The sequence below is a fragment of the Talpa occidentalis genome, unplaced genomic scaffold (genome assembly GCF_014898055.3).
Source record: "Talpa occidentalis isolate TD23 unplaced genomic scaffold, MPIMG_talOcc4v2.1 talOcc4.4, whole genome shotgun sequence".
NCBI classification, from domain to species: Eukaryota; Metazoa; Chordata; class Mammalia; order Eulipotyphla; family Talpidae; genus Talpa; species Talpa occidentalis.
The window spans coordinates 30,762,555-30,788,275 of NW_023604295.1; the positions used below are offsets into that span (position 1 = coordinate 30,762,555).

The 25,721-nt window shown below is 42.7% G+C and overlaps 1 protein-coding gene across 4 annotated transcripts in view; it reads right to left on the reverse strand.

Annotated features, from left to right (window-relative positions):
- The window catches only part of ABCC5 (ATP binding cassette subfamily C member 5), a 79,883-nt gene that overhangs the window by 11,024 nt on the left and 43,138 nt on the right, over nt 1-25,721 (reverse strand). For 3 of the 4 annotated variants that reach the window (XM_054700408.1, XM_054700406.1, XM_054700407.1), the window contains exons 16-30: nt 25,234-25,377; nt 24,147-24,257; nt 23,152-23,254; nt 20,512-20,696; nt 20,009-20,155; nt 19,602-19,731; nt 18,042-18,195; nt 17,822-17,950; nt 15,558-15,744; nt 13,739-13,828; nt 11,400-11,589; nt 8,676-8,835; nt 5,588-5,666; nt 3,920-4,033; nt 3,159-3,323 (exon numbers count right to left, since the gene is read on the reverse strand). In XM_054700408.1, the coding sequence (XP_054556383.1) occupies nt 3,159-3,323; nt 3,920-4,033; nt 5,588-5,666; nt 8,676-8,835; nt 11,400-11,589; nt 13,739-13,828; nt 15,558-15,744; nt 17,822-17,950; nt 18,042-18,195; nt 19,602-19,731; nt 20,009-20,155; nt 20,512-20,696; nt 23,152-23,254; nt 24,147-24,257; nt 25,234-25,377 (2,088 nt within the window). The remainder of the gene's footprint in view (nt 1-3,158; nt 3,324-3,919; nt 4,034-5,587; nt 5,667-8,675; nt 8,836-11,399; nt 11,590-13,738; nt 13,829-15,557; nt 15,745-17,821; nt 17,951-18,041; nt 18,196-19,601; nt 19,732-20,008; nt 20,156-20,511; nt 20,697-23,151; nt 23,255-24,146; nt 24,258-25,233; nt 25,378-25,721) is intronic. The other variant, XM_037525184.2, reaches the window with a different exon arrangement.

Below are 25,721 nucleotides of genomic sequence, written 5' to 3' on the forward strand. Positions count from 1 at the left end.
CTGGGGGTGGAGAAAACCTAAAGCACCCCAAAGATGGATCAGGGTAACAATTCAATTAGCCCTGACACATCCAAATGGATCCTTTATTTTATTTTTTTAAAGATTTATTTATTTATGCATACAAGAACTGGGGTACAGGCCAGAGGTGCGGGGGTGAGAGGATTCACCAGAGACAGAGTGGGGAGCAGAACAGGCAGACTGACTGAAATACACTGCTGAGGGGAGCAGCGGGCGAGTCAGGAGAGGTCTGCTGTGCCATGTGGGTTGCTCCCTGGCTGGGGATTGCACTTGTGCTGCAGAGGCTGTGGAAAGCTTCATAATGCTGCATCTTAACCCCTTGTACCACCAGAGAGGCCCCCTTTTTTTTAAAACTAACCAGGACATAAGGGAAAGGGAAAAGTTAGGGAGAAAGACTGCTGACTTTCTTCACATAAAACTCAATTTTTTCAGACTTGGATATGAAGGAAACAATGAACAAGGTCCTATCAACTGTAGGGACGAGAAAACCACAGCTCAAGTCAAAGGCAGGCAGACAAATGTCATTTTGCTGTGCAAGCAGATCTAGACCTATAGATGGAAAAACTCAGGGAACCTAGTCGACAAAAAAACAAACCAACAAACAAAAAGGGAAGTAGGAAATGGAGTGATGTCCTGGCAGTACCTGCCTCCATGGTAAAGGCTGAAACACCAACCCTCACTTTCCCAGCCTCTGTGCACCACAGCAAAGGCAAGGGACACATCCTTGGCCAAGGAGATGTCAGAAGTCTCCTGGGGGCTTCTAGGAAAGGCTGCCTCACACATAAAAACAGAGGGTCCTTCCCCTGACGGGCTGGTGAAGCAGGCTATATTGTGCTAGAGCAGGCACCCAGTGCCAGGAGGGGAAAAGCGGGCACTGGCTGGAAGCTGATGCAGAGCCTGACACTGCTGATCTGCTGAATAACCAACCCTCGGGCTTCCTGCCATGCAGATAATAAACTCCTACTGTCAGAGCCTCTTTCAGTCGGGTGCTGTATGTCCTACTGTGTGCAGCTTAGCTGTTGGAGTCTGTGCCCCAGAGGCATGAAACACCCAGCAGGGGTAAATAGATGTGTCACCAATGCTTATCTCAGGGGGCTAAGTGACTTGTGATCTCGTTTTTTGGCCTTTATGCTCCTTTTGTGTGTGTATTTTTAGGCTTCTCTAAAATTACAAGGAAATTTTAATTAGCAAGAGAAATAAAGGAAGGGAAAGAGGGAGCCCCCCCATAAAAAGCCAATCATTCCCCATTCTAAAACATCAAGGCACCACCCAAGGAATGAAGTGGACTGAATGTGCGTCTTTAAGAAAGAATTTTCCAAAAGGGTTTCTTTCTGTCTTTCTTAAGTCAAAAGAAAATGGTGAATTTAATGTAATATATACATATGTTGATTTATAATGATGTTCACCTGAAATTTACATAATATTAAAATGCAGTTGCTTTATTTTTTTATAGATTTATTTATATATGCATACAAGAACTGGGGTTCAGGCCAGAGGTGTGAGGGGTGAGAAGATTCACCAGAGACAGAGCGGGGAACAGAACAGGCAGACTGAGGAAATACATTGCTGAGGGGAGCAGCAGGTGAGACAGGAGAGGTCTGCTGCGCCATATGGGTATCTCCCTGGCTGGGGATCGAACTCAAGCTGCAGCGGCTGCATATAGCTTCATAGGTTGCGTCCTAACCCCTTGCGCCACCAGGGAGGCCTTTATATACTTTTTTAAAAAAAGGTATTTTCTTACATCATTGTTTGTTTTTGTACAATATTTGATTTCTCCTCTCAGGTGTGCTCCCACCACCATGGCACCTATGACCTATCACCATAGTCCCAGAAGGGTTTCATAGTGCCACTATGTTCTCTTTTATAGCTACGTGCAGGTATTACATATAGCTCTGTGTATCTAATATATAACAGAATCTCAGTAAACAGGAAAATGCAAACAAAGATAAAAACCACTAATGATAAAATAATTTTAAGATGAGAAAAGTCACTAACTGCTCTGTTCTCTCAAACTCAGCTTTGAAGCCCAGCCTGAATGTTCCATGTTAAATGCTTTTCTCTGTTTCTCTACGTACGCAGGGAGAGTGCAGTATGGCAGCTAGAGGCACAGGTGCTGGAGTCACTGGTGTGAGCTGGGCCCCAACTCTCACTTCCTGTGGGCATAAGTGTATGATTTAAGTTCCCTGAGCCTTAGTCTCCTCTTCTGTACAGCAGAGTTAATATCTGTATCTTCCTTAGTTGCTAATAAATTACATGTAAAGCATTCAGCACAGTGCCTGACAGATAAAAAATACTCAATTAAAGTAGCTGTTATGCTAACCATTATGATTAACAACAGAAAACAAGCTATCCATCATCACTGGCTTGTTATAAAAGTAATTTACTTCTATGCTCGGGTACAAAAAGAAGGTATTTGTTCAACATAAATTTACTTAACATCTACCATGTGCAAGAAACTGCAGTACTGAGTCCTGCTGGGGGCCTAAAGCTGGGACTGCTTCCAGCCTAATAGGGGTTGGGGGATTGCACAACTACTCTCAGGTGAGGCAGAAGAGCTACAAGACAGGAACAGAAAAAGCTTAAAACAGCTGAGGAATGGCATTTGAGCCACATCTTTCTTGAAGGAGAAGTGAATTGTAAGCAGATGGATGTGGGAGAGTAAGCAAAAGGAAAGGACATTTTAGGTAGATGGAAATGTGTGAGTAAAGACACAAAGGTAAAGAAGCTTAGTGGACGCAATTGTCTATGGCCAATGGCACTGCAAGTTAAGAATGGGAAAAGAAGAAGGGTAGGCCGGGCAAGTTTGAACAGCAAGAAGTCTGATACCACTATCTGATTGCACAGAATAAGAGGTGGCTGGCCTCAACATGACCTGGGCAATTCCTATGTGTGAGTGAATTACTAAGTACACATGCTCTCTGACCTAAGTCAAAGTACACCTACTGGCTGTTCACAAGCAACAAAGGAACAGATAGTAAAGCCAAGAGAGCTTTGACTTAATCTCTTAATTGTCTCAAGTTGCTACGGCAACTTGAATGCTCCCAACTGCACTAATATGGCAATCAGACCATCCCTGCCGGGGCCAATTTTCCTCCCAGACAAGACTATAATGCCAAGCCAAGTCCCTCGGGGTGCAGTACCTGTCCCTGGGCCAGCACCATAATCCTATCGGAGCCTAGGACAGTATGTAGGCGATGGGCAATTGTGAGCATGGTGCAGTCGGCAAACGCTTCTCGGATGGTCTCTTGGATCAGTAAGTCTGTCTCTGTGTCCATGGCAGCTGTAGCTTCGTCTAGAATCAGAATCTAGGGAAGAGGGATCCAACCAATTCTGTAAGCATTCTGAAATCTCTAGGTTTCACTGAAAGATATTATAGTATTTAAATACTAGGCCATCTATTGTTTTTCTCTAACTGGTACACACATATAAAAACACCATTTTGGTTAGAATAGATATAATTTCAAACCCATATTCTTGCCTTGATTTCTACAAATAGAAGGATATGTGTGCAATTTTCACTTAGTAAAATACTTGTCCTTACTTGTTCTGGGACAACACATCATCAATCATTCTTTTCTAGTTTATAAAATGAGGGGATTGGACTTGATGACTAGCTGTCTCCTGAGGTTTTAAAATCTTTTAAGACTATGATTTCCAGTACTATAACTATTGACTGGTCAGAAACAAAAGTTGGCCTTGGGAACTGAAGGCTCAGAGAAGTTAAAAATAAAAACAAAAGATCAAAATCAGCCAGATAGCCAAAATCATGTGAAGGCTAATTTAGAAACATCTCTGGGCATGCTCTTAAGAAAGTGCCACTGGGTCCAGAGCCAGGAATGCTGATGGATCTCATGCCACAGGGCCGCTCTCCCCTCCCCTGCCGCACCCCATTCTGCACTACCTTACAGTGACGGAGCAAGGCTCTCGCTATGCACAAGAGCTGCCGTTCCCCCACTGAGAAGTTATCCCCATTCTCCATCACTTCAGATTCAAGTTTCAGAGGTAGCTGAGCAATCTAGGATAAAAGGAATTGACATTAGAAGGGGGAAAAAAATAATAAACATTGAATAAATCTCCAAATCTAAATTGTTACCAAAAACTCAGTGACAAAAGTAAACTATTCCGAAACAAATGAAATGATTCTTCACTCAGAACCTGGCTGAGCTAGGGAGAAGACATGGGTGTAACAATCATGTGCACTAAGATCCACATTTTCTAGGACATTTCATATTTTTAGGTGCCTCCTACCATCAAAATGTCCTTATAATTCCAATATTTTCATGTCCCTAAATTCTGTCAGACAGAGGCCTTAGATTTTGGTTCTGAAGATACTGCCATGCAATAAAAGATAGGGTGAACAAAGTTACTCTTTCTCAAATCCAAAGCTGTGGGCCCATGGCTGCTTTTTATAAGCTCTAGAGCCTGTTCTTTGAATGAAATTGCTTGAGAAAGCCCAGTAAGAGATAAAAGCACAGTTGATCTAGTTGAATTAGGGCAGGGGATCCTGACCCTGATTCAACCAGGGGCACCAGAGAACCTACCACAGACTAGGAGTGTCATTTGGTGGCCTATGGTCCCTGAGGGGGCTGCTGAGTCACCCTCAGAGGCATCTGAATCCATAGGCATACTGCATGTTCTCTGCAGACTCAAAAAAATGCACTTGTAGAAATGCTCCAAAAGCAAATTATACTGTTTATGATTAATAAAAACAGAAATTGAAAAGCATTACTTGAATTGTGAGTGGTTGTCATTAAAATCTCAATCAATAGATAGTAAAAAGGGCCATCTGAACACGGGTGGTGGAGGAGGAGGGGAGATTGCAACTTCTTTTTTTTTTTAAAGACTTTTTTTTTAAGATTTATTTTTATTTATTTATACAAGCACTGGGTATAGTCAGAAGCGCGGGAGGGTGAGAGAATTCACCAGAGCCAGAGCAGGGAGCAGAGCAGGCAGAAGGACCGAAGTACACTGCTGAGGGGAGCAGCGGGCTGCAAGAGAGGTCTGCGCGCCATGTGGGACCCTCCTCCGGTGGCCGGGGAGCAGCCAGGGATCAAACAGGCGCCGCAGAGGCTGTGGGCAGCTTCGCAACCCAGCGCTCAACCGATGTGCCACAGGGGAGGCCCAGATAGCAACTTTTTTAAAAAAAGATTTATTTATTTATGCATACAAGAGTTGGGGTACAGGCCAGAGCTGTGGGGGGTGAGAGGATTCACCAGAGACAGAGTGGGGAACAGAACAGGTGGATTGACTGAAATACACTGCTGAAGTGAGCAGTGGGCAAGACAGGAGAAGTCTGCTTTGCCATGTGGGTCACCTCCCTGGCTGGCAGGAAATTGGGAATTGAACTCACTGCAGTGGCAAGCTGTAGCTTGACAGCGCTGTCTTTAACCTTCATGCCACGAGGGAGGCCCCAAGATAGCAACTTTTATGCCCTTTCTGAAATGCTCCTCTTACAGAAGTAGAGGGAAAGGCTGGACCTAGGCAGCCAGAGCAGGTTGGGGAGTGACAGAGGCATCTGTGTTTCCGCCTCTGAAATTCCAGCACAGCTCGCCCTCAGCTCTTTACTTACACATTCTTTCATGTGTGTCCTTTCTAGGGCATCCCAAATCTGGTCTTCTCTGTACTGGTTGAAAGGATCCAAATTTGATCTAGGGAAAAAAACAACAGGAAGTTCTCAGTCATCCAACACGTAAGCAATCAGGTTGCAAAGACTAAGGTGACAGCTGAGAACAACCAGTCTCACTGAGGGGTGGTTTATCTGCTCCTGCAGACAGTCCACAAGGATGAAAAACACTCCAGCAGGGGCTGGTTAGGCAGAGGCAAGGAAGGGGCACTCTGGGGAGAGGAAATTATTCCCAGGACCATGAAAGAAGGAAAACTGGCAAAAATGTTTAGGGCCCAGAGATGAGGAAGAACCTCGCTTGTCAATTACCAGGGCCAAAGGTGGAGGAAAGGGCCTGGCCACAGAAACAGGCCTGAGTCAAACCCAGACAGCTGATGTGAGGGCTGAGTGCAGCTACTGCAATGGCCTGAAAGGGATGTGGCCCCTAACTATCTCGTCTATGATTTAGATTATATTTGCACATTGCTTTTATTTACAAAACAAATCAGAGATCTTTACCTATTGACTTTCCCTGAGTTTCGTTGGTATGATTCTGTTTTCACCTTGCTCTCTAAGAGTTCAAGTCTGAATTTGCTTGTTGGTGTCTTAAGATGATGTGCCCACCCCCAAGGCTGATTAATGGCCATGGGGATAGTTTCCAAATTCAGTGTCTCTCAGAAGCAACTAAGGACACAGCTGATCTATCCTTAGGAAACTCATTACAGACTTTCTCATTTTCTAAGCAAAGCAAAAGAACACCAAAGCTAAATGTTCTTTGGGATCTGTAAGAAACCTGAGATAATAAAAGGAGGAAGATAGAGAGTCTGGGATTTAATTTGTCCCCAGACTCTACTAGTGGCTTAAAAAGTGAAAATGACAGCTGGCAGAAAATGAAATTTATATGATTTTCTGAGTGTGCTCAGCTGACTGCCCACACAGCACTGAGCTCAATGACTGACATCCGGGACAGCGGTCCTGAGCCATTGTGCCTGTCCACAATGTGACGGCGTCTCTGGAGTGTATGACAAACACCCTAACTTCCAAATAAGTCATGTGTCTATCACCTTCTGTAAACCCCAGCTGCACGTGTTAGCAGGTCATTCTTCACCATGAACTCAAGAAGTTCAATTCACAGACCCAAAGGAAGAGCTATAAAATTTTGTAATAAAAACAGGTTTCTTGGAGGAAGCATATTCAAGAGAAGTCTAAAGTTTAACATGCCTTATTTCCTAAATCTCTTCAAAATAATGATTTTAAAAAATGATTTAATGATTTAAAAATAATGATTTATAAAAGTTTTATAGACGAGGGCCTCCCCTGGTGGCGCAGGCAGTTGAGCGTTGCACTGTGAAGCTGTCCGCAGCCTCTGCAGTGCCAGTGTGATCCTGGGCGGCTGGCGAGGGTCCCACATGGCACAATAGACCTCTCCTGTCTTGCCCGCTGCTCCCAGCAGCAGTTTATTTCGTCAGTCTGCCTGTTCTGTTTCCCGCTCTGTCTCTGGTGAATCCTCTCACCCTCCTCCACATCTGTACCCCAGTTCTTGTATAAATAAATAAATCTTAAAAAAAAAAAATTTATAAATGATTCTCTGTCCCGAGTCAAAAATTACAAGACCCATTTTATTCTCAAAGGCATTCCTTATGGCACCTAAAAATAGAGAATTATGGGAAAGGAGAGCAGATTTGGAAACACCACTCAATTTCTTATTTTTTTTTTTAATTTATTTTTGCATAGAAGAACTAGGCTATAGGACAGAGGTGTGGGGGGGGTGAGAGGATTCATTAGAGACAGACTAGGGGGCAGATTAGGCGGATTTACTGAAATACACTGCTAAGGGGAGCAGCAGGAGAGACAGGAAAGGTCTGCTGTGCCAGATGGGTCAGCTCCCTGGCTGGGGATTGAACAAAGGCTGCTGCAGCTATAGTGCTGAGACTTAACCCTTAGGCCACCAGGGGCTAATTTTAGACCTGTGTCTAATTCTCTGATGTAGCTTAGTTCACCTTGCTATCACAATACCCAAAAGGAAATATTTATCATAATAGAGCCAGTCGAAGCTGTCCAAATTGCCTAGTGTTTTAGACAAACACCAAAACGAACCTACCCAAGAGTGTTGACCACACATGAATGTAGGTGAGAACTCAGTTAACCTACTAAACCTTGGGTCAATGAATTCAAATGTCATTTCTGGAGGAAAAAAGGGGGCATGCCCAGTTTTAAGTTTACCAATATTTTTGGAAACTGCTAAAAATTAAAGAGAAAATGGCAATATTACTTTTAGACGAATTTTTTAAAGAGGTAGTCCAATCTAAGTCAACTATCTACTTAAGGCTGTTTTTATTTCCAAAGAGAGGCAATCTAAGTAGAAATAGTTATGAATTGTGGAAAGCCTAGGAGGTAAAAGCTTCAGGCTTAAGGTAGAATAAGTATAAGAAAAGATACTGGTTAAATATATTTCGTTCTATTTTAACAGATCAAGAAGAGAAATTTTATCTTGGCATGCTGGCAGATTGTAGCGAGAGGCATCATTTCAGAGTTAAGTATCAAAGGTGGGGAAGATATTAGAAATGAAAAAAACGTAAGTACTGGTAACGCCCGAAAACGTCACTGAATTGCAATTAGGAGAGAGGACAGTGTGGAGCAGGGGGTGACGGAGGACAGTAGGAGGCTGATGAGAGCAGCAACTGTCTATTGAATACAGTTTACCATCACCAGCCTCTGGGCTTGCAAAAACTTCAAAAATTTATTAGTAGGTCTTAAGGTCTTAAGAACATCCCCATTTTGTGGATGAGAAAGCAACTTGGTGAAGCCATGGAGCAGAGATCTGAGCCCAAATCCCTCTGACTTCCTTTTTATCATGTCACCGGGCCTCTAGGCCCCACACAGTTAAAGAAGTGGTGGGACAGTGGAGCTGCCCTTATCTCCGCTACAGGAAGCATTTGGTATAGTGGGGCAAGCTCTAGACACAGGCCGTTAGATCTCAGTCCCGGATGGAGGCTCAGCCATACCCACCTGGCCTCAAAAGGAAGCCTGAAGCACGTGGTGCTCAGGCGCTCACCTGACAGTGCCACTGAATAGCACTGGCTCTTGAGGAATGATGGAGAGTTTGCTTCGGAGGTCAGCAAGGCCAATGTCGCTGATTCTCACCCCATCGATCTTGATGCAGCCTCCACATAACTCCACCAGACGGAAGAGGGCCATCCCCAGAGAGGATTTCCCTGAGGAGGCAGAAGACATGTAGGAAAGTAGCTCAGTTAACAAGTTCTGTTAAGACTATTTCTAGTCAATCATTATTCTCACTGATTAGCTGAGAGAATGTATGATAGCGAGAAAGGGAAAAAAAGATGAACTTTCCCAAGCTACCAAGCTCTGATCTCCAGTACAGTTTTTGAACTAGTTCCTTAGCTGGATGTCTGGTTCCTGACTCTCCTATCCTCTCTTGCCTCCATGTTCTGAAAGACTTCTTCTGAAAGCTTCATGATATTGTCTATTCAGCTGAGGGTACAAATACCTGTCTTGCCTCAGGGTCTGCAGCTGCATCCCTGCTGCTGGAATTTCTCCTTTGTCGGACTGCTGTCAAACACCTAACGGGGACCTCAATTAATGTCCACCTCCTGAAAGCTTTATTTAGGGCTGGGGATCGGGTAACTGTTCCATGCTCAGATGGGAGGAAGAGGGAAGAGTCTCCCACAGAGGCAAGAGAAAATGCGTTGCTTTAAGCTATAAGCTAAGGAAGGAATGGTGCGCGAATAAATAAGTTGTTTCCCATTAACAAAAGGTTTGAGCCACTGAGACTACAAGAGGTTACAGATCTCTGATTCTAGACTACTTTTGGACTGATGGAATGTGCTGGCAAAAAGGTAATAACGTCCTAACATGGTGTCCTTGATGAAGACCATGGAAGACCTGGGTCTATGAGCCTTGGAAGAAACTTAATAGGATTAGAGTAAAACTTTGTAAGTCAGGTTACTTATTATTATTTCTTTTTCTAGCTTATTTATATTCTGTCTCTTATAGTCTTTGTGACAGACTTTCAGTCTATCCTACTTATGTTAAAAGAAAGTCACGGGAAGGGGCATTAGTCCACAGTTTCAGGAGGGAGTGTTCTCAGGAGAGCAGAGTGTCCCTGGGAACCAACGTAGCAGAGGAGATTTGGGGATGAGCAAAGTAAGATGTCCTTGACTGACATCAGAGACTTTTGTCTTTTTAATGGCAAGAATAAAAGCTAAAAGAGTTCTGATGCCAAAAAACATGGAGACCAGAAAACCAATGAGAACTGGAACAGAGAACCCTTCTAGACAAGGGTACACAGGCTAGTATCAGAAGACAAGACTCAGTGTTTGAAAGGTTGTTCAGGAAGGAAAGAAGGCAAGGAAGAAATTACCCAATTCTTTACCCTAGAAATCTAAAGGGCATAATAGTAATATACTTCTAAGAATAAGAGTAAAGTAAAACACTTAAAACAAAGGCCAATTCTCTATTTCTTTTCTTTTTTTTCTAAAGCTTTATTTTATTTATGCACACCAGAACTGGGGTATAGGCCAGAGGTGCAGGGGATGAGAGATTCACCAGAGACAGAGTAGGGAGCAGAACAGGCAGATCTACTGAAATACACTGCTGAGGGGAGCAGCAGATGAGACAGGAGATGTCTGCTGTGCCATGTGGGTTAGCTCCCTGACCAGGGATCGAACTCACGCTGCAGTGGCTGGTGATAGCTTGATAGCAATAAGACTTTAACCCCCTGTGCCACCAGGGAAGCCCCCAATTCCCTATTTCTTTACAACTGATCAGATGAAAAAATTGTGGTCTTTGAAGAAACAAGGAGTCCTTATTTATAGTTGTTTTAGCATCTGAATAATGTGGGGCTACACCAGCAATGTATCACAAAGATAATTTTTTTTTATTATTTTTTAAAGATTTATTTATTTATGCATATAAGAACTGGGGTATAGGCCAGAGGTGTGGGGGGCAAGAGGATTTACCAGAGACAGAGTGGGGAACAGAACAGGCAGACTGACTGAAATACACTGCTGGGGGGAGCAGCAGGTGAGACAGGAGAGGTCTGCTGTGCCATGTGGGTAGCTTCCTGGCCAGCTGGGGATTGAATTCGTGCTGCAGAGGCTGTGGATAACTTCACAGTGATGTGCTTAACCCCTTGTGCCTCTAGGGAGGCCCCGTTTTATATTTTTGACTTAAAAAAAAAATAAGGATGATCACTATGGTGTTACTGATAATAGTGAAAAATTGATAATCCATCCGAATGCTCTACAATTGGGGACTGGTTAAATAGGAATCATGACTCATCCATCATAAAATAGAATTTTATAACATGCTGCATAGAAATCCTATCATAAAACATTCACTGACATGGAAATACACTTGGTAGTTCTAAAAGCAGGTCAGGAAACTGTGTGTGAATGAATCCATTTTTGTGAACATAGTTGTTGAGAGAATATTCGAAAAAGATACCCACCATAATGTTAACAGTAATTATCTCTGTTGGAGTTATGGGTGGTTTTCCTCATTTTCATTCTACTTTATGTTCCAAGAGCTCTATATTGAATATATACTTCTATCACTAGAAAAAGTACTGGATGTTATAAAAACAGACTTAAAAATAGACTTGAAAGTTGGTTTCACAAAAACCCGAAACAATCACCCATCAAACAGAAATCTGGTTTGAAGGGATGAGAGTGATAGTCAATTAACAGCAAATCATAGGTTGCAAACGTTCCTCAGAGAAGTTTCAGTGTTTCTCCAGAAAGGCTTTGCAAAGCCTTACCTGATCCTGTCCGCCCCACAATTCCAATCTTCTCCTTAGGCTTGATGGTAAAGGACACTTTCTTCAGGACCAGAGGGAGATTTTCTTGGTACCTCATCTCTGCATTCTCAAAAGTCACCTCTCCTTGCTGGGGCCAGTCAGGGGAGGGAGCCTTGTTCTTAATCCTGGCAGGTGCTTCCAAAGAGAGAGTCTGGGAAGATAGAAATGGCCAGTACAGACTGAGTGCAGCAGTTCCTGGATCAACTTCAAGGCTCTGTCATGGAGATGGAGCTCCCTCTGCCCCTTGCTGTGAAAGACCACCTCGGCAGGGATGCTTGTCACCACCAAGCTAGACAGAGCACAGAAGCTACTATGTTGACACTTGGCAGTTTACCACAGCTACTGAACAGCAGCTTGAGGACAACAGCAGTTTCTAAACCACCTTCTGCCTTAAAGAATTGTTCCATGAAACTGCGGGTAGCCAAGGGTGGGGCATGAGGCCTCCCATCTCTCTTCAATAGCAGTTTTTACTAGAATTCTTTGAAAACATTCCACTTGTGACAGGATCCCACTATTTAAAATCCATTAGCGTAAATCCAAGAGAAGGAAACTAACATTGGTTCACTATTTTATCAACTCAAGAGACCTGGACTCTAATCCCAATTCCGCCATTAGTAGTAGTTGTGTGACTGGTATATCACTTTTTCTTTCCAAATCTTAGTTTCTCACATGCAAATTGTGAGGATTAGACTGAATAATCTTGGAAATCTACTCCAGTTTTAAGATGCGGTGTTTAACACAATTGGTTGGATAATTGCTGTCACCAACAGAGACACCTCACAAAGCTTTAAAAATCTCTGGTGACTAGCTATGGGGCTTACAGCCTTAGAGGGAAGTACGGATCAAAGACTAAGGTGTTTTGCTGGGGTATAGGTGAAGCTAAAACTCCGAGCTGGAAGGTTCGGTGTCAGCACAGGTATCCAGGTTGGGGACTGGAAGGGGAGCCAGTTCTTAGAAGTATGACTGGTTTACGTATGTTCAGCTATGTGTCACAGTTGGTTACCATCCTGATCTCTCCAACAGGACACTCACCAACACTACCGGTGCATGATACACCCACATGTCACTCAGATGCCAGAGCACTTTAGCAGCTATAGCAGATACCCATCTTCCATTCTTCCTGAGTTTAATTATTACTAAGTTTGAGAAATATCTTAAAGAGGGTCAAGAGGTACAAATTTCCAGATCTATAATAAATAAGTCTTGGAGATGTAAAATACAGCATGAAAACTACAGTGAATATATCTCTGAATATTTGAAAGTTGCCGAGAGAGTAAATCTTAAAAATTCTCATCACCAAAAAGAAAAAAAGAAAATACTTGGATATTTGTATGGGGATGGGTGGTAACTAAAATTATGGTGGTGATCACTAACAGTGTAGACAAATAACAAACTACTATATTGTACACTGGAAATGACTAAGCTGTGATATGTAGATTTTACCTCAAAAAATTTTATATATTCTATGACTAATGAGGCTCACTGTCAAACCAATTAGTCAAAACTCTACTAGAAAACAACTTACATAGGCCACTTATTCTCAACTGAATGGGTTGTTTTTCAAAACTGAAGTCAATTATTTGGAACTTGAAATGTATTCCTTCTATACCATCAGTGACATAAATGTTGATGAGGTCTGTGATAAGTTCACAGAATAGGTAACTCTTCAGAACTGATTTAAATTTGCAAATCCTAATGACTATCATAATTCTATTTCTCTTTCAAGAAAATTATTTTCAGAGTTCCAACTAGGACACCAGCAAGCTGCTGTCCTACAGCAAGACTGCAGGGAACTCCAAGGGGAGGTGGGAAGTGTTATATAGTGTTAGTATCAACCAAATCAACAGCTTTCAAAACCGTAAGTGCAGTTTAGAATTAGCTATGGAGCTTTTAAAGCTTTGGAAGCCTGGGTCCCACTCCAGACCTACTGCATCACAATCTCCAGGGACGGAGCCCATGTTTGCCTCTGCTTACAGCTTAAGAGCAGATCCTGATGGCCACCCCTGGTTAAGAACAAGTGAACTAGACTAAGATTTAAAAACAATACATGGTTTTAAACAGTAGGAGATAAATATTACATTAGTTTAACTGAACTAACAAGATTTATAAACATGTTGGAAATTAGCTCATGAATATAAGTTCTCAATCAGATACAATTCATAAATGTATTTAGAAAGTCTTATCATCTCTTTTCCACTACACTGTGCTGGAGAGACTGGGAGATAAGATAAGGCAGGACCTTGCACAATCAGGACCCTATGAAGGGTCAAACTGCAGGAAAAGGCCTGAAGCAGTCTGACCTTGATATAGTGGTTGATCCTCTCCACGGAGGTGAAGCGAGCTTCTGTCTCAGATGCCAGTCTGACAGTAAACTGGAAGAGCCCCGTTAACTGTTAACAGAAAGCAAAAATCCAAGAGAGAACTCATTATCAATATACCCCAGGTGAATGCTAGAAAATGTCCTTCTTCGAGGGACCACAACTCAATTATTAAAACTAACTGCACAGAAATAAGCCAAAACGAAAAAGAAAAATACCGGATGGTCTCACTCATAGCAGGAATCTAGAAAACTTAAATAAGGGACCAAGAAAATGAATATAAGAAAGTGAAAATCAAAATCAACAAAAAACTATGAACCAGAAACACTTTTTGGGGGGTGGGGGGCGGGAGGGGAAGGATTGGGGTCAGAATGGGGCGTTTGCAATTGTATGGGGGAATATAAAAATAAAATTTAATATTAAAAAAAAAAAAAAACACTAACTGCACAGACACCAGACTGGGCCATTCTCCAAGGATGTGAGACAATGCCAATTATCCCCTAGTCAACTGGAATGCTCAATGAACACAGTTGGCACGTGTCTCACTGGCACTCATCTTCCTGCATCCTAAGCCTTTCCACCCACCTCTACCTATCTATCTGCAGCTGAATAACTTCTGGCTTCATACTTGTACCTGCACCTGTTGTGGCAGTCACAACAAATGGAAATATATATCAACCTGTAAACAACCAATGGGAGTGCTTCCAGGAAGGTCTAATAAGAAAAATAAGACTGGCCAAAAATGAGCACAGAGCCCTGTGCACCTCAGACTGAGGACTCTGAGACACAGCATATGGACCACAGATTCTTCCCCATCCAATAATCAAGTCAGTCTACATAATGTGGAGAGATACCTCTGGGAATCTGTGAAGACACTACCTCTCAGTTGCCTTTGGCTACTTATTTATTTTTATCTTTTTTACCTTTCCAATACGGAAAAATGTCAAACAAACACACCTGCACATAACATCCACCTTAAAAAATTGCCAACTTATAATCAATATTGTTTTATCTGTACTACTTCCCCTCCATATTATTTGGAAGCAAATTTTAGTTATTCTACCTTTTCATTCATAAATATTATAGCTTGTATATCTCTAAAATATAAAGATTCCTTAAAAACATAATACTATTCTCTAATTTCATTATCACATCTAAAGAAATTTATATTAATTCCTTAACATTCACTATTTAGTCATTGCTCAAGTTCCCAATTGTTCTTTTTTTTTTTTTTTAGGTAAAAAAAATTTTTTTTACTGAAGCTGCAGCATCTGCTTTTGTGTTACATTTGGCAAAAGCAAAACAAAAAACACCCCCCAAAGCCCTAAATTGTTCTTTGAGCTATTTAAAGATCATCAACCATCTCTAGGAACCAAATGGTTTACACAAGTAACAGTACTTGGAAAATCTGGGCCTGAAAATAAAATACATATAAGAAGCATTTGGAGGATACAAAATGCTTCTCTGAGGAGATTAGGAAGAGGCCAGAAGTGAAAGGATGGTGATCACAGTAATCTACACTCAAGAGACTATTCTCAAAATCATGTCCATGAAGAAAACAGCACCAATTTCTTGAACATGTACAACAGTTAAATCCTTTTATTCCTACACACCACTCCTACCTGTCTTCTATCCTTCCCACTCCAGCCAAGTCCCTATTGCTACAACCAAAGCAAAGGAGCAGAAGTGCAGGAGTCATAGTTCACCGACTGCTTAGGGCAGAGCCTACTACAGTGATTCTCCTAGGTCAACAAAGGAAGGACTCAAACGGATAGAGGATGTCCCCACTGCAGAGACCGACCTGGACAGCATATGAGATGGCAAGGCCCGAGTAGGCTGGGGGGATCTGCCCGTGCATGAGAACAATCATCAGCCCAGTAGTGGTGATCAGGGCAATGCTGATGAGGTCCAGGCGCACAGCCAGCCACCGCATCGCACAGGTAAACAAGAAGAAAGGACCTTGGTTGTTATCCAGTAGTTCCTGGTACCTGTGTATTAAACAAAACACTTAATAAGGCAAGTAAAATAAACCCTGGTCATGGATGAGCAAAGCTTTGGTGAATTTGGATGGAGGGCTAACATTTAAGTACTTCCTTTTTGTATGGACAAGAACAATATGGAAATTTTAAAAGTGCCAGGTATTTCAGGCCCCATGCAGGGGAGAGTATGGAATTTCCCAGTTTTACCCTTTCAAAGAAATATTTAAGATGTCAGGGAAAATATCTACTTTAATAAAGATATAGCGGCTGTGTTAAGCTTAAGAAAAATGTCTTAGGTCAGAGGTCATTTTCTCAAAGAAAGAGAGGCTGTAAAGGCTAATGGTGGAAATGGTGTAAGATGAGGAAAAAGGAACTTTCAGATTGAATATAGGAAAGCTGGAATTGTTGGCTGACATGATCACTGGGCAGAATGGTGCTTGTTGGGGACTACGATGATGGAAGAAAAAAAAATTCGCTTAATAAAAAAATTTATTAAAAAAAAAAAAAAGGAATGGTGCTTGTTTACCAAGGCCATGGAACAAACAACCAGGAGCTGAACCACAGCAAAAAAGACTTAGACTTTGACATCAAAGGAGCAAGACACTGCTGACTTGAGCAATCCTATAGCACGGATTGGCCTCCATCCAGCGCTTAGACTCCTGCTCAGAGGTTTAGAGCTTCCTGCTCAGAATCTAAAGCAGGAAGTGTTGCTGGGCAAATTGGTTTCACTTTTCCTTACAGTAAGATATATACTTTTCAGAGAATATTTAGAAAATGCAATAAAGGGGAAAATGCAAACATGCAGTTAAAACTGAATCCAATATTCTGCTGCATTGCTTCCCAGCATTTTCCCAATGCACTGACATCTATGTGTCCATGTCTACATGAACACAGTAATTTTTAATTTGTACTTAAGGTTAGGCATGGATTTTTCTGAGTTGTTTAATCTAACTTTTCAGTTTCAGATTTTCTTTGAAAAAAAGTACTTAATTTTTGGAATAGACAATAGATATCCAGAATAAAATATTTTTAAGTTACAAAAGATTATACCATGAAAAGGTCTTTCTCCTACCTTTCTCCAGCAAGTCAGTTCCCCTTTCCAGTGGCAACTATTAGTTTCTGTGAATCTTTTCAGAGATATTCTAAATGTTCTATGTATACCAAAAATTAACAATGTAAGATAATAAATTTGATAAAAAATACTAGATGAGTGAATCACTGAAAAAAATGTTATATGTATAAACACACACTTAAAAGGTAATATACCACACACACACCCCTACACTTGCTCTGTCACTAACAGATCATGGAGATCAGTCCACATCAGTACCTCCAGAGCTGCCTTGTTCTTTCTTGCATTCTATTATATAGATATAGTATAGTTTATTTAACCAGTTCTCTACTGAAGGACATTTAAGTTTGTCCTAATCTCTTGCTAATACTACTCTCCACAATGACTACCTTGGTACATAAATTTCTCAAATAAAAATATTCAACAACTAAATAAATGTTAGTCTAATGCCAATGGCTTTTATTTTTTTTTTTAAAGAAGATTTATTTATTTATTCAAGCACTGGGTACAGTCAGAAATACAGGAGGGTGAGAGAATTCACCAGAGCCAGGGCGGAGAGCAGAACAGGCAGAAGGACTGTAAACACTGCTGAGGGGAGCAGCGGGCGGCAGGAGAGGTCTGCACACCATGTGGGAGCCTCACTGGTGGCCGGGGATCGAACCGGCGCTGCAGAGGCTGCGGGCAGCTTCGCAGCCCAGTGCTCAACCACTGCGCCACCAGGGGAGGCCCTAATGACAATGACTTTTACTGTTCAAAAAACATATAAAATTCCATAAAATATAGTCATTCAGGGTTGAATATCAATAGATGGTAAACCCATGCTTTTGTTTTCTGATTTGCTCAGAGGGAGTTTTACCCAGCAAATGACTTTCAATCGGAGACCAATACATCACTGATAATCTCAGTAATGTATTTTATTATCCCTAATCCTGACCCTCGAAAGGCCTCTTAGACTCTCATTACATGCTGGGATGCTGGCTGCCCTTGAGTCCTCTCAACCTCATCAACACTAACCTGTGCAGAAAGTCCTGCCCTTTGTTGTAGGCGTGGATGGTGGCCAGGCCCTGTATGCTGGACGTGATGTGGGAGAGGAAAGGGGACTGCGTGATATTATCCAGTCGCTTTAGCTCTCGAATCAGGACCCTGGAGAGAGAATGAGTTCTGTGTCAGAGTGGTGGGCTAGTAAATCTGGCTTCATCCTTTGCCCTGGAAGACATGACCACTTCCTATTTACCTGGAGACAATGTGAAGAACTGAAAAGAGGATGATGAGGGGCCCCACCGCCACCAGGAACCATGGGAAAACTCCAGCGATCATTCCAACACAGAAGAAGACCAGGAAAACATTTTGGATGAACATTTCAGCCTGGAAAGGCAGGCGCACATCAACTGGGAAAACCATAAAGGAACAGTGTCAGATTGAGGGGATCCACAGACAGGGTATGGAATCAAAAATTTAAAAAAAGGGGTTCCACAAAATCCCTACCTGAATTTTGTGATGTTTTCTTTTTAAACAATCTGATCAAAGAAAAATCTAGAAATCTGGTGGTTCTAATTTTTCTTGTCCCAAGAAAATTTAAGTGATCTTTCTTTCCTGTGGCCTCTGAGTGGGCTCACTGTGAGGCCCACCCCCTTTAAACATCTCCTCCCCTTTACAAAGTAATACATGTTTCTTGGAAAATATATATGCAAAAAAGAGAATAAACATAATAGTAAACATAATCTGTATTCATAATCTTAATGAACTGTTGATAATATTTAAGAAACTTTGCATCATGGAAAATTTTCAACACACAAAAGTTGAGAGACTCCAACAGTTATCCACATTTTTCTTCATGTCCTTTTATTTCCTTCCCTCTTCCCCCCCAGTTTTTTTGTGGGGGTAGTATTGAGTATTTTCATGCAAATCCCAGATTCATTGATACCACAGATTTTTTTCTTTCAGTCTTTATTCTCTCTGTGTGTATGTGTGCATGTGCATATGTGTGTGCATGTGTGTGTAACAGAAGTGGGATCATGTGATGCATCAGTTCTGTGTTTCAGAGATAGTTTTAATCCCTTGTTACCTCTGGCTGTGACTTTCCACTGGCCTATCAACACCTGAAACAAACTCCTTCCATGAAGGCAGCACAGTGTAGTAGTTAAAAATAATGGGATTGAACAGATCTGGGCTTGATTCCCAGCTTTATTATCTAATAGCTGTGCAGTCCTGGGCAAGTTCTTTAACTGTCCCAGACATGGGCTTTCTAGTGTATTCAGTGGGTGAAATAATACCTACCTCACAGGGCTGCAGTGAGGATCAGAACATTCAGCTCACTGAGTGCAGTAAGCTGGGTAACACTGCTTGTTAGTGCTATATCCTAAGTCCCCAGAAGTGTCAGGTGGCGATATTGTCATCCTGGGGTGTGAGGAGCTGGCACAGCCTATGCAACAACTAGAAAACCTGCCAGAGGTTACAGGTGTCCAGAAATCAATGTGCTTCCTGCAAGTAAATCTGTGTTTTGGAATCTAAGTTAATACTATCCAAATTCTTTATGCTAATTAAGTATCTGAACTTGTTTTCAGGTTAAAAAAGATTGCACGGGAACTTAAATGAATGGTGAAAAACCAGATGGGTCCTTTACTTAAATACAAGTGGCACCATGGACAAAATGTCAACACTAAGGCATTTCTAATACACATACCAGAAGCCACTGTGCTTCAGGATCTAAGGCTGGAGAGAGAGCCACACACGTTAGGAGCTATCAAGAAGGCTTGTGCTTGGGAGCCTAAATGCAAGAAGCAGTGAGCAATACCTTCATCCATGTCTTTGGAAAACCTGTTCAGAATCCTCCCTGTGGGGGTAGTGTCGAAAAACTTCATAGGGCTTCGCAGGATCCTTCGGAAGAGCTCATCATGGAGCTGGGAGGAGGCTCGCAGTGTGCCCTATGGAGCAGAGCACAGAGTGATCAGGGCCCAGAGCCCCGGGAATGAGGTGCGCTGCTTCCACTCACACAGATCACAGCTCTGTGCACAGGCATCCCCAAAGCTGGAGAAGGGTGAATGGTCATGGGGGAAGGAGGTGACTAAGAAAAGACTGAGGCCAATGAGATCCGGGTCAATTCAGTTAGGGCCATCCTGCTTCCCACAGCCAGGGAGATGCCATGCTGAGGTCTGATACCCTGTCACCCAGAGAGAGAAGGAGCAGTGATACCCCACCTACCTTGACAAAAACAACACCTCGAATGGCTTTCAGGATCAGCATGACTACCATGGAGAGGGCGTAGATGCTGACATAGTACTGCATGAAAGGGTTGTCCTTCATGCTGCTGCTCACAGAGGTCTTGTTCCCGTGAATCACTGTGGTATTCTGTTGGGAGGCAAGGCTCTATGAGGCAGGACCCCTGAGGACTGCCAGGAAATCCCACCCCACTCAGGACCACTCTCAGCTCAAGGAGGATAACTCTGCTGGGTAAACACTGGCGAGCTTTGCCCCCTCCTTCTCTCTCAGTGGAAGTCTATTGGTAAGCTCTACTGCTCCATGAATTGGTCAAGGACAAACTGTCTTGTGAGGTTACATTAGGGACTCATAGTTTTGATTCTGGGTAATCCTCGTGCATTACTTCTTTTAACTGAAAACTAAACAGTTTCCCTAACAACAGCTGGGGATATGAGAAATGGCCACATTCTTAGACATATAATTTTCCCACTAGTGAGTAACCTTACCCCACTTCCTTGCTTGATCCAGTAACTCAACCACCAGGTGCTGAAGGCGGTGCTGCCCACATTTAACATGAAAAGGGACAGAATGAACAGGAATGCCAAGGGGCCCCCCGCAGCCTGGATGTAGACACCATATACCGACCAGGGCACTGAGCCCTGCCCCTTCTCTTCCAGCTGCACCAGCTGCCCTAGGTAAGAAAGAAACATAGACTCAAGAGAGGGGTTTTTCCAAAAGGAAGTCACCCCGTAGAGCATTAGAATCAAAGAGCCTAGAGCTTCACAGGGCTCTAGATTAGAACTACTTCTCCTTTATCAAAAGCATCCATAATCCATTTAATATTTACTAAGCACCTCTATGAACCAGGCCTTGGATAAGGCCTGAGGCAGTAAAAAGGATTAAGACCAGGTCCCTGCCCTTGAAATCTGGCTGAAAATCCTTCCATGGCTAGTAAGACAGGTAAATAAGCACATAATTATCATAAAATATTTTCAATGCAAAGCTAGTGCTATATGCAGAGAGGCTAGGGAACATCCTATCATGGAGGTATACCTAACCCAACTGGGGGAGCTGTGGGAGGGAGATTAGCAGTAAGGGTTCAGGGAATACTTTTGGGGTAGTCCTCACTGCATCTCAAAAGGTAAACTCGAGTAGAAGAGATGAGGAAACAATTGGCAGAGGAAATAAGTGTAGGTACAGAAGTGAGAAATCAGCTAAACAACATGTACAGACAACCAACTCAGCATAACTGGAACATTTTGTGTGCCAAGGAGTGGCAAAAGATAATGTTGGTTGAGTATATTGTGGTGAGAAGATAAATGGTTTTGAACTTCATCCTTCACATAAATACTTCTCAAGGGAATGAGGTAGAGATTTGACTCCCACCCCCAGGGTAGGTGGGCTGGAGATGACCAAGCAATCACCCCTGGCAGGGAGCAGGCACTTCCAGTGTCCCATACAGTGTTTTCCATATGTGCAGTATTGGGGGAAAACACTAGAAAACACTGCCTTGAACATGGGAGGCCACTGAGTCTTCGTACAGGAGAGTTGGCTGGTGGTCTTTTTTTTTTTTTTTTAAAGATTTATTTATTTATCTATACAAGAACTGGGGTACAGACCAGATGCGCAGGAGGGTGAGAGGATTCACCAGAGGCAGAGTGGGGAACAGAACAGGCAGACTGACGAAACACACTGCTGAGAAGAGCAGCAGGCGAGACAGCAGAGGTCTGCCATGCCATGTGGGACCCTCGCCAGCCGGCCGGGATCAAACCGGCGCTGCAGAGGCTGCAGACAGCTACACAGAGCTGCACTCAACTGCCTGAGCCACCAGGGGAGGCCCGGCTGGTCTTCTATTTTGTGTTAGATTTCTTGATCATCTGCATGAAGAGCAGATTTCAATGAAAGCAGCTTTAATGCTTTAGCTAAGAGGTGACAAGGGCGAGAATCAGGGTTGTGACAACAGAGGATGAAGTTTCAGGAAGCAAATTCAAGAGGACATGGTGACTGGCTGCAGGAGGAAAGAAATGGTTCCAGGTTCACCCCCAGGATCTCCCTGCTGTGCTCAGGTGCTATACCAACACTGGAACACAGGGAACCAGCCCTACATGAAACCTCGGCTTCATCATCTGTAATACCTAATTATCTTGGAACAACCACACATGGAGCACACTAAGAACTGTGAGCACCCAGGTGAGAGTGGTTATATAGATGAGAACAAATGTTCCCCAAGGTGTTCTGCTTTTCATACTGAAAAGCAAGAGCTGTGGCAAGAACTGACAGGTTTCTCAGTCTTCTGGGCTATTTGTTTTGTGTGTTTAAGTAAGGTGTCTTAAATCAAAATCTCATACGTGATTTACTAACAGGAAAGAGGCAAATGATGGTCAAGTCCTAACAAACGTCTGCTGCAGATTTCAGAACAAGGACATGAAAACAGGCCCATCTCCAAAGAAGAGGCAAGCCAGGAAAGGTGGAAGCTCCAAAAATCTGGGGTGAGGAAGTGCCACAAGAAGAGAGCTTTGAAAACAGGATGCTTTTTCGCACCCCCCCCCTCCCCGGCCCAAGTAAACTGATCTGCTGCTTAAAATTCACAGGGTAAAAATGCCTAAGGTATTACAAATAGCTTTTCCAGCTCCCAAGATTTGTTTCGGTTGATAGGATAAAGGATTTTTAAAAAGAGGACAAAGGACTCTGGATAGGGACAGCTAAGTAGGAAAAATCCTAGCTGTCACTCTTCGCAAGGCCCTGCTGCCATCTCCTGCGGACGGGCTGAGGAGTCACTGTCCTCTCCGGGAGTCACTAAGGGCATACACATTTTCAGAGCTAAAACACCTCTGCCATGGTGAGCACTGACTTGTAAAGAGCAGAGGTGAATCATATCTCCACCCATCATTCAATTTTTCTTATTCCAGGTGACTCAACTCTGATTAGGAAGAGAGGGCATAGGATTAAAAGTCATTCTTTTGCCTTGATTTGTTTAAGCAAAGAGAAGTTGTCTCATGGTCTCCTGCTTTTACACAAGAATTCTGTTATTCTAGAAATAAAAGGCAAGGTACTCTACAACACAAATGTCATCAAACAAGTAAAACTGTCGTACGATTTCTGATAAGCTACAATGACAAATCGAAAATCTCCAGAAAAGTCATTACCTTCCTCTGGCTTTGGTACTTTCTCCTTCTTGACAGACCCCGTTTTAGGACCTTTGTCTTGTGATTTCTTCTGTGAACTACTGGTTTCTTTTTTTGAATTAATCTAATATTTTAAAAAAAGGATGTTAACTTAGGGTGGTGAGCATTTCACAATACATACAAATATTTAATCATTATGCTGTGCACCTGAAAACAATATAATGTTGTATGTCAACTATAGCTCAATTTTAAAAAAAGTCTCCAGTCACGTGGCTTTTTAAATTGGTAGTGAAAAAAAATCAGAAAATAATAAAAAAATTAGAGCCCTATCCAGAATACAAGATAGGGCTCTAAAGTGTATATTTACCATAATGCATGACAAAGGCACTATCTCCAGAGAAAACTACCATTTGCTCACCACTTACTAGTGTAAGAACATCACATATTTATTGCATGTGTAACAACTCTAAGAGGGAGTTACCACCTCTACTTCTAAGATGAGGAAACTGAAACTCAAGAAAATTAAGTGACATATTGAAAACAGGCTCCCTCCACTACACCACAGTTCTCAATATTCTTTTGCTCCTTGGCCATTTCATATTTTAGCTTCTCTTCCTCTCATTTTCTCCTCCATGTCTACAGGGTTGAGGATATAATGTGAACGGTCCAAAGTACGCTGAGAGTCACTGAGATCATAAACCCAAATCTGGATCAGTGTGTCTAAGGAAGTTGCTGATAATACCTGGAATGTCTTAATGTCTTAGTTATATCTCTGAACCTTATTAACATATATAAAATCCTATCTAAATGAGGTTGGGAGGCTGGAAAGAGAATGCCCACACGTGCGCAACTGCAGCCAGCCAACCGTAGGACCCGAGAGGCCTTGTATCTCCCGGGGGGACTCGGGGGGGCGGGGGAGTGTTGCTGCTTCCCCTTCCCTCAGACCTGAGGGGAGGTACTCCAGAGATCCCAGGGGTGACCAGTCTTGGATTCGGGAAAGCACCCTTGGGTCTCACCATGAACACACTCTCAGATGTGCCCTCTCTTCTGTCATTTGTTTCTGAAGAAAACCATTTTGTTGTTGGAATAACCGATTGTTTTTGTTTCAGGTCAACATCCCTAAAGACCTGAAACACAGTGGTCATGAACAGTTAGTTGTATTGCCCCAAAATCAAACAGGATGACACCCAAAGACTGAAAAGACTCCCTGAAAAGGTCCCAGTAACTTTCTGCTTTCCTCCCTCTGAGACATAGAAAAATCTAGCAGCTGAGAAGCAGCCCTTAGCCCAGGCCGAGTGCACATACAGGACCCTATGTGACCACTGAACAAGGACTTTCATACAGACAGGCTGGAGAGGAGGAAACACCAGCTCGTTGGCAAGTTCTAAGCACAACCTATAATTTGCCTAACTCAGAGCCCTGAGTCTGCAAAGCTGCCGAGTACTCTGAGTAAGTGTCTTGTTGCCACAAGAGACAGGGCGGCAGGACAGAAAAGGCGCTTTGGAGTTAAACCATCCTTGTTAGCAAGCTGCTTAACTTTTCGGAGCTTCCGTTTCCTCAGCTGTCAAAGTGAGGGATAATCAGATTCTGCCACAGAGCTCTGCTAAAGTGACTAAATAGGATGACATCTAAAATGTCTAATCTGGCAATCAGGATACAGTGGATGTTAGTGGGTGTCAAGTCAGCAGCCAGGATCCCATGGACCATTTTCAAATGTACACATTCGTTTCATTTCTCTTCCCTGGCATCTTATTCACTTATTTATTAAGAAAGACGCCTCACAATGCCTCAGTTAGGACAGATGAAGCTTATGAATATGAGCAATGCCTGAACAACAGCCCACATGGGGCTATACCCTCCTCCTTGTCATTGCCTTATTAATAAGCTCTTGGTGACAGAAGGCCTCAGCACACCAGCCCCCCATTTCTGCTCTTCTAGAGTAGAACCAGGATGCACAACAGTCTGGTCTCCAGAAGCACAACAGTCTGGTCCCCAGAAAATAGGATCCCTGCTGTAAGGCATAGATACTGAGTCCAGCTGAGACCTCTCCACACTCCACCCATGGGTCCCTTCCTCAGACAGGAGGAGACACACAAAACTTACCTCAACTGGGGGTGTCTCTCCTAGCAACAGGTTATTGAAAATGGTAGCATAATCCCCATTTAGATTCATCAGTTCTTCATGGGTGCCTCTTTCTGTAATGCAGCCTTCTTTCATGAATATCACTTCATCACAATCAGCCAGGTACTGGAGACAAAGGTAGGGACAACACAGTGTTGCTGGGTTTGTGCAAATACATTCAAACACCTCCGCAGGCACACTTCGCTTTATTGTGCCTCACAGATATGGCACTTTTTATAAATTGGAGGTTTGTGGTGACCCTGTGTGGGGTAAGTCTATCAGCCTCATTCTTCCAGGAGCATGTGATGATGGTGAGTATTTTTTGGCAATAAACTAAGGTATGTATGTTATTTTTTTCAGACACAATGTTATTGCATACTTAATAGACTACATCGTAGCGTAAACTTTTATTTGTCCTGAGAAACCAAAAACTGTATGTGCTTTAATTGTGATATTTGCTATATTGCAGT